At 44.5% G+C, this 8,466-nt stretch overlaps 2 protein-coding genes across 2 annotated transcripts; one reads left to right on the top strand and one right to left on the bottom strand.

Annotated features, from left to right (window-relative positions):
- Window positions 1–577: 577 nt before the first annotated feature.
- On the top strand, window positions 578–1,292 carry SARC_11903 (hypothetical protein; the record flags this gene model as incomplete). The annotated part of the gene is made up of 2 exons (XM_014294003.1): window positions 578–745; window positions 1,068–1,292. Coding segments are annotated over 2 exons (270 nt in total), but the record flags the coding sequence as incomplete, so codon positions are not given.
- Window positions 1,293–1,691: 399 nt separating this feature from the next.
- On the bottom strand, window positions 1,692–7,798 carry SARC_11902 (hypothetical protein; the record flags this gene model as incomplete). The annotated part of the gene is made up of 8 exons (XM_014294002.1): window positions 1,692–2,145; window positions 2,582–3,104; window positions 3,626–3,844; window positions 4,169–4,633; window positions 5,177–5,266; window positions 6,447–6,605; window positions 7,142–7,288; window positions 7,595–7,798. The coding sequence occupies 8 exons, from the start codon at window positions 7,796–7,798 to the stop codon at window positions 1,955–1,957; spliced, it is 1,998 nt and encodes a 665-aa protein (XP_014149477.1). The 3' UTR covers window positions 1,692–1,954.
- Window positions 7,799–8,466: the final 668 nt, after the last annotated feature.

Raw genomic sequence — 8,466 nt, 5'->3', positions numbered from 1 at the left:
TATTACAAACGATTAAGTCAATCCCACTGTTATACAAACGGTTTTGTCAATCCAAAGAAGCCACGAATGAACTTGTTGGAGCAAAATCCCCGTTATTGATTGTATAAATAGAATATGCAACTTTTCCAATATTGATTGGTAGCTTTAGATTTACGGAATTCAGCTTTACATCATGCATGCAGTTTGTCTCGTCAATTTGAGTTCGCAAATGTGTAGCAGACCTTCCCTTGGTCCACAACGTTATCCTTACGGAACCGATATGTTTTGCCGCAGAATGGGGGGGTTTTTTTTTGTCATGCTCGATTTGGCGTTTGCACCGCCGAGCGCAGGGTGTATCTAGCCCACGACTAAATTAGGAATGTTAACGCCATTGTGGCACAGCCGGACAACCAATGTGGGAGAACCCCAAACCCATCATCTCACAGAAGACGAACCCAATCTCACACATCCTCAGCCATGTCCGAGATGTCTGTGTTGAGGTCTGGGTCTTCTCGATGTATGCACACCTTCAGATACCCTGCGGGTTCACCACCACCTCACCCCACAACAGCCTTTCCTCGAATGCTTATCCTCCCAGTGCATACTCTTCCCGCACATCCTAGATGAAGCCACTTCGGCGCTCGACAGCGACAGCGAGGCGGTGGTACAGGCCGCACTAGACAATGTCATGAAGGAGCGCGGGTGCACTATTGTAGTGATCGCCCACCGATTGTCTACTGTGCAGAATGCGGATCGTATCGTTGTGGTATGTTTGTTTGGTAGTTTCGCTGCCTATACGTTTGGTTTGTGATGTTTTGTTTGATATATACATCACGAGAAAAAAAATTATATATATATACTTCAAGCGCCTCGCTAAAGGTGGCCTAAATCATGGAGCACTCGACTCCCCAGTTCGTCTGATTAAATGTAGATTTCGATCAGAACATTATGTCGGAATCTCAAATAATTACTTATAGCCTGTAGGCTTGCTCGGCTTCCATTCAGTGTTAGTAGTGAATCAATTGCAATTGACGGGAAGGTGGAAGGTATAAACATTGTAAATATCAATTCATTGTTTTACCATATAGATCGATAAGGGACATTTTGTGGAGACAGGAACACATGCCAGCCTTTTGGAGGCCAATGGGATGTATGCAAAGCTCGTAGCAAGGCAGCTAACGGCCGTATGAGTGCTGCAGATTGGAAACGGCAGAATCCGGCCAAAGTTAGATTTGAGTGTATATATTCTGTATTAAAAATACTCCACATTTTCTTACCAAGTGGTGGATTCGTATTCCATAAACGAACTGAACCGTTAAAGTTTAGTTGATAGCCTGAACTTCCCATGAGAATCTGACATGGGATGTCCGGGAGATGTATATGCGGTCATGCATTTGCGTATATATCTTGCGAGCAATCAGTATGCTTTGAGGCTGGTTTTTGTCTATACATTCAGACTTTCTTAGACGCCGACTTTTGAAATCACCGTTCTCGCGATGCACAAGTCCTATAGTAACTTGAAGTCTCCCTGGGTTCATACATGGTCATGTATTTATTACACGTCTTGCATTCACGTTTCATACTTGTCCATCCAAGCCAAGATATCTCTCGTTGAGTCCCTCAGGTGATTGATAATGCATGAACGATGTCATCTGCTTGACTATAATGGACGATATCATCTGCTTGACCATAGAATGACCAGAGCTATATTTTCCAATGCAGGGCTTTATTATTCTTTAGGATTCATCCTTTGCTTTTCCCTTCCAATCGAATTCGAATATTTCATTACATTCCTGTGGTGCTTGCGTTGAGCTACTCACATTACAGCTTCGTTCTCGATTGACATAGTTGAATTGTGTGTGCTATCTCTGACCTCATACGTTATTTTCAAGTTACCATTCTATGCAAATGCGTAGTCCGACACTCGCCATCATGCACCTTGTACGCTTATTACACAAAACTTAGCGGCAGCCACTTATAGATTATTAATCATATCCTCAATACTCCTCACATCAAGTTCGATCCCGGGCATTCCGTTGTCGGGTATACTGAGACTGCTAAGTCCCAGGAAATTCGGATTCGAAGATGACTTAAAGTTCTCCGAGCCCGATTGTGCCAACGGCTGCATGGCCTGTAGATTCAAGTCACTTGCTCTATCGACAAGGGCTGTTTGTTTATACAGAAAAAGATACGGAAAAGAAAGATGCATTCGATTAGCTTTGCTATTGGTTATAGATATTGGATATAGAATGTCGACATCGTTTATTTCCTGCAGACCATTGAGTTGCGTAACAAAACAACCCAACGAGTATTAATTTCCGCCAGCGACAAGCACCGAGGGCATGAACAAAGAATGGAGCGGCCATGACCCAAGTTGATAAGAAGATGGTTATAACCAAGTACAAGGAGGAGGGGGGTGAGATCGTACTCTGGCACCACGTGACTGACAACTAAGCACCAAATTTTGACTTTTCTGTACGCAATAGCAGCATTCAGGTAATAAAAACTGTGTACTATACAATGTCATTGGCGTATGTATAGGTTCGTATTCAACTACCACTAGTCGAATATAGCCTATGGTCGAACAAGACCACACACATACCGTTTGCTGGGGAGGCGGGCCTCGATATAGATCTCTGCATGGTATACGGCGAGTGTCTCTGCGGCCGGAAGTCACCTCTATTGACATGTTGCAGACTGCTCAGATTTGTCTGGCTTCCCATAGTACTCGCCGAGCCAAGCGGTAGTGACATATGCTGTTTATCCATCAAAGACGACGTCGACACCGCTCTCGGCAGGCCTCCCATATGCCCGTTCATGGTACTGGCACTGTGACTACCTAAGAACTCGTACTGCTCAACGCCCTGGCTGTTTATTCCCTGCAGCATAATTGGCTGCTGAGGGCCGCCTAGCTGTGGGTGCGGCGAAGCCATGCTGTCGTGACTAAATGCTCGGTAAGCTTTATCGGTGCTGTTATTGGTGTTAATGTTGTTGTTGTTGTTGTTGTTATTGTTGTTGTTGTTGTTCATAGCTTGATTGTTTTTGTTGCCGTTCTCGAAGTTGCTGAATAGTTCGTTGAGTTCCGCAATGGAGGGGGCCTCCAAATGGATATCAGATATGGTATTCTGCTGGGAGGAGCACAACAGACCGTGAGTGCATGCGATAGTATCTGGCAGCGCGAATGTCTATACACGACTACAGTATGGCATGAAACGAGGATACAATCGCTTGATCAAAGACTATATAGATACCTGCCTGTACGTCAATATACACGCACATTGCATGTGCTTGCATCTATGTATATGAATAAAAATTGTGTCCGCAAGTATTGAATACCACGGAAATGAGTAAAAACTGTGCATGAGCACACATGTATATTAGGGTTGAGTAAAACCCGCCCACCCATCGCGCATCGAAAAGTGTGTATTCCCATAAATAACACATTTAATCAATGCGTCTTGTTTGTATACGAAAACCCTATACACGAGTGCAAGCCTCTCATCCAATCCTAGACACGGCTAGGCGCACCTTCTACAGCTGACCTTAGACAACCCCAAGGCCAAAACTTAGACATACGCCCCACGCAGCCCTACTACAGTATACAGCAGGACTCACACTCAGCACTCCATAGAACACCCCACCATACCTCCATCTCACGCACCAGCTCGTCCTGGCTTTTCGAATCCCACAATCCATGGCCCAAACTGCTGCCACCGCTTTGCTCCCCTGGCCTCGTAGGCATGTTTGTGGGGTCCATATTCATCCGTTGCATATTCCCAAACACATTGTTCAGATCTGTCTCCTGCTCCAGGAGGTTAGGCATGCTTTTGACCCTCGACATGCTTTGGGGTCCGCCCAGAGTGTCCTGTAAGAGGATAAGCTGTGAACAATGAGAGCATCTGCATCTGCGAAAGTTTCCGCCGGATTTGTATGTGCAAGATGGTACCGTGTTCAATGTGGCTGCATTTAGAAACTCCAGCACCTACTTTGGTTGTGCGATACAATATACCTCTATACTTCATTCTACTAAGAGTCATATCAATCCTGCCATTGCCGAATATTGGGTTATCACTCGTAACACTCCGAATAATCGGTTGGGCACACGAATTGACCATCCAGACACCCGACAGCACATAATGTACGAAAACCGGTACACGGGATATATCGCAAAGCATGCAGGCTCACATACAAGGTCCGGAGTGTTGAGAAGTGGTGAGTCTATATTGGTACTCATCATAGGCGAGCGTTGCGGTTGCTGTTGCTGCTGTTGTTGTTGCTGCATGTTGAGTGACTGTTGCTGTTGCAGGTTGTATGACTGTTGTTGCTGCCGCTGTTGCTGTTGCTGCTGCTGTTGTTGTAGCTGCAACTGCTGTATGGTGGATGGGACCATAATCTGCTGATTCATGCTCTGCATACTGGGCGACTGGTTCATCTGCTGCTGTGCGTACGAGTTCATCTGCTGCTGGGTCATGTAGCCTTGTTGGGGCGACGGCTGGTGCGGGTTGTTCAGCACGAGGGTAGGCTGTGAATTCGGTTGTTGCTGTGACTGTGGCTGTTGTATTAGGAGACTGGGTTGTGACTGTGGCTGTTGCAGCGGCGCCATTTGCTGTTGGGACATCTGCTGTTGCATCTGCGCTTGTACGTGGGCTTTGGCCTGAGAAGGGTTCAGGGGTTTAAACAAGTCAACACAGTATCGACTTCGGAAAAGGGTAGAGCGCAGATTGCAGTCGATGCGCGATAGATAGGTACTCTAGTACAGAACACAACAATCAAACTGGAAAGCACGACGAGTAAACAGGGTGCCGACAAACATTGGATTTGGCAGCACTTCCTATTAATACGATAATCAACATGTCACGACCAGAGGCAGTTCGGTGAATGCCGATGGATCATTGCAGCATAAACAATAACGAACAACCTACATCTCAATAAACTGCATGCACTGATGTTGCTTAATAGTGCATTCGAAAATAAACTTGGAATAACTGTGTATGTTGTGTTCCACACAATACATTTTAAAGACGACTCAACGTCTATATGCTCTTGTGCTTACGCAGGATCATTCGAGAGTACACGACGACACTTGTTTTGCTCAGCTCGAGAACATACGCACTACAATACCAGCGCCAATTGAAGATTAGATCTTGCGTCTGAGTAGTATTACAATACCTGTTGCGTCTGAGTAATATTACAATACCTGTGCTTGTTGGGCTTGGTGTTTGGCATTCGCTGCTTGAGCGGCGGCAGCGCGTTGTTGCAGATTCTGCTGGTGCCGAGCCTGTTGTACCTGGTACAGTGTACAGAGAGAACGAAACCCATACGCAAATTAGCGCAACATACAAGCATGCGAACACCGTCAATGTTCTGTCCTAGACTTTGATCGCATGCTATCGTTCCTTTAGGTGGATGTATGATAAACACGTGGCCCATGCCAGCGGTATACAGTAGTGGGTGTGCATCGAACCAACCGATGAGCATACAAGACTACCGTGCGGGTGTACATATGACAACACGACTGCACGCATTCATGCTTAGGGTACATATACATCGATATTGAACACCGAAAACAAAGCCCCGTGTCTATCTGCTATTATCGCCTTCACTCAACACCGACGATTTACGATATATCCGACATAGAATAAGCGACATAAACATTTACATGTATATAGCATTATATAGTATAGTTAGTATATACAGTAATATATAGTATTATTTTATGTATTTAGTAGTATGACCGAGAATACCCGTTAATTCGGCAATTAATTTCAACCTCTCGTCCACATTAAGAAACGTCAGTACACTAAGTACACAGGCAGATGTACGCCTGCAGTATAAATCCATATCGACTTTTGCGCGCGAGACTGTGCAAGCAATAACTTAATATATACACCTGGAGAGAAACAAGTCCTGAGCATACATACACATTGATGTGGCCCACTAAAACCATTGGTGGGGGCATCGTAAGACAAACCCAAATGAAAGTGAGTTGAGAGAGTACGTAAGACTCGAATCCCTTCTAATATAGATATACACAAATGGTTGTGGCAACCAACTTATGTAGTAATTGCTGCATGTGTGTACAGATTTGCTGCTAGGCACACGCACGTCCGAATGCGTATCCGCGTGTGCGGCATACCCGAAAACATGGCAAGGGTGAGGCTGGACCTTGCCTACAAATGAAATGCACGGTAGACCGTGCGAACACCAATGCAAATTAAATCTGACAGGCACAACCAACACCGAAAGAGAACAACCGAAGGCTTCGGAGAGTGTATACTATTTTACAATACACGTACACGACTGTCGCCCATCGTGAGGCGTTCTTTTTTTGGCGATGCAATTATGCGATACTCGTAGTACTACACATCACGCTACCACTAACTGCACCAGATGAAAGGGCGGAGCAAACAATTCACAACCCCTTACAATGGGCCGTTGCAATAACGCACCTTCAGATATAATTGTACCTGCTGCATTTGCTGCATTTGCTGATTCTGTAGTTGCTGTTGCTGCAATTGCTGTAGCACCGGACTCATTACGGGATTGAAACCGGGTTGCCCGGGATTCAGTCGCATGTTATTATTGTTCCCGCCGAGCCCTATGGTCGATTGTGCGCCATTCATTTGCTGATGGACGAGGTGAGGGTATTTTTAATTATGAAGAGATGATGTACGGGGTGTTGTACGAGTGATAGATGCATTAAAGAGGCGGTTACAAAAGCTGAAAATGTATATTGCACAAGAATACAACAATTCGAAACTGATCCGGAACTGATTCGGAACTCTCAAGCATCCAGAGAGAATTTTCATTGTTAATGTCTGCTAAAAAGTCGTATTAACTTCCAATCTATATCGATAGTACAACGGACCACATCTCCAACTTTACGAGTGGGTATAGCAGAGCACAGTCCAGAATGCGAGAATTTGACCGAGCAATCGAGTAAGACGGAGATACTGGATCTCCATATTAACCCAAGTCATAAAGGCAGCCGTGAGCAAAATCATATCCAGCGAAGGTTGGCCCACAGGGTTGTGCCAAATTATTATACCAAGCGAAAGTAGTGAAATTGTGCTTGCGACAAAGCATAGCAAGGAAAGACCAAAGAAGAAAAACTACGGCAGCTCATGAGGTAGAAACCGGCAGTCTATGGCCACAAACATACCTGAGGTCTGTAACTTGGGGCTTGTGGATAATGATTGAAACTGTTCATTTGACTGACCCCCGTTTGGGCATAGCTGGTATTACCCGGGACGTCACGCTGCTGCTCCTTTGCCCGCCTTTCCTTAGCCCTTTTATTTTGAAACCATACCTGATTTTGATGCAACAATGTGGATATATTTACTACAATGGATTTCTTATCGACGGATAAAACGGGATAGTTCGTTGTTCGTGGCAGAATCTAATAGTATATTGACATTGTGAGTACGGCAGAAGTATGAACAAGATGCTTCAAAGGAAGATACGATGGTCTGGCGGCACCCTCCTTCACAGCAACGCCCCACACTCCCAATACCCGACAATGCTTGACTGCAATCCAATCGCTGCATGAAAGACAACACTGAAGAAAATTTCGCCCAAGCACTGTCACCACGTACAGCTGACATCGAAGCCATACCTGAATCACCCTCGCTGGCAAACCAGTACGCTGCGAAAGCACCTGCTTCTGCCTTGTATCCGGGACTTGGTACTCTCCGTACGCCTCTGCCAGGATAGCCTTCTGCGCCGCTGTAATAACTGTACGGGTTCGTTTCCCATCATGAGGGTGCTCGTCCTGTGTCGTATTAATTTTTGCTGTGAGTGTTTTCGTGTAAATGCACATGTTGCCAAGTGTTCTTAGTCGGTCGACAGCTGTGAATAACGACAGATCTCAGAAAGCACATCGAGGGGTAATCAAAGCGGAACCTGATGTGTGGTCAACACGTGATCGATTGTAAATAACGGAGAATTGGGTGGATGGGGCGGAAGCGGGTTCCATAGCAATCAATGGGATTACAGCGGGTAGGCCATTTCCCTGACAACGTGCCACTCAGTTATCAGTCTGTTCCTGAAAAGCTACATACAACTACCAGACACATCTATATTCGTAGCAATTCGTTCAAAAAAAACATTGTAAATCTGCATAACAAGTACCATACAAACATTGTGGTAAAAATCTGATAAAAAAACTCGTGACCAAAAAACAGGACATGCACGGTGACGTTTAGCCATCCATGTACAACACTAAAGTAGACATTTTACGAATTGTCAGCGCGGCTAAAGAACAAAATAAACATTCGGTTTTGTTCTAAAATAACGACAACATAAAAAGGAGAATATTTCTGCATGCTATTTCCAAAAAAATCGTGTGAACTTTCAAAAATCTGAACTATATATAACTATAAATATAAATATAAATATTAATGTATGTATGTATATACATATATATATATATATATATATATATATATATATATATATATATATAGTACGTATAGTAGTATAGTAGTA

The sequence above is a fragment of the Sphaeroforma arctica genome (assembly GCF_001186125.1).
Source record: "Sphaeroforma arctica JP610 unplaced genomic scaffold supercont1.1945, whole genome shotgun sequence".
Lineage (NCBI taxonomy): Eukaryota > Ichthyosporea > Ichthyophonida > Sphaeroforma > Sphaeroforma arctica.
Note: the sequence above shows the minus strand (reverse complement) of the source record. Positions and strands in the feature narration are given on the sequence as shown.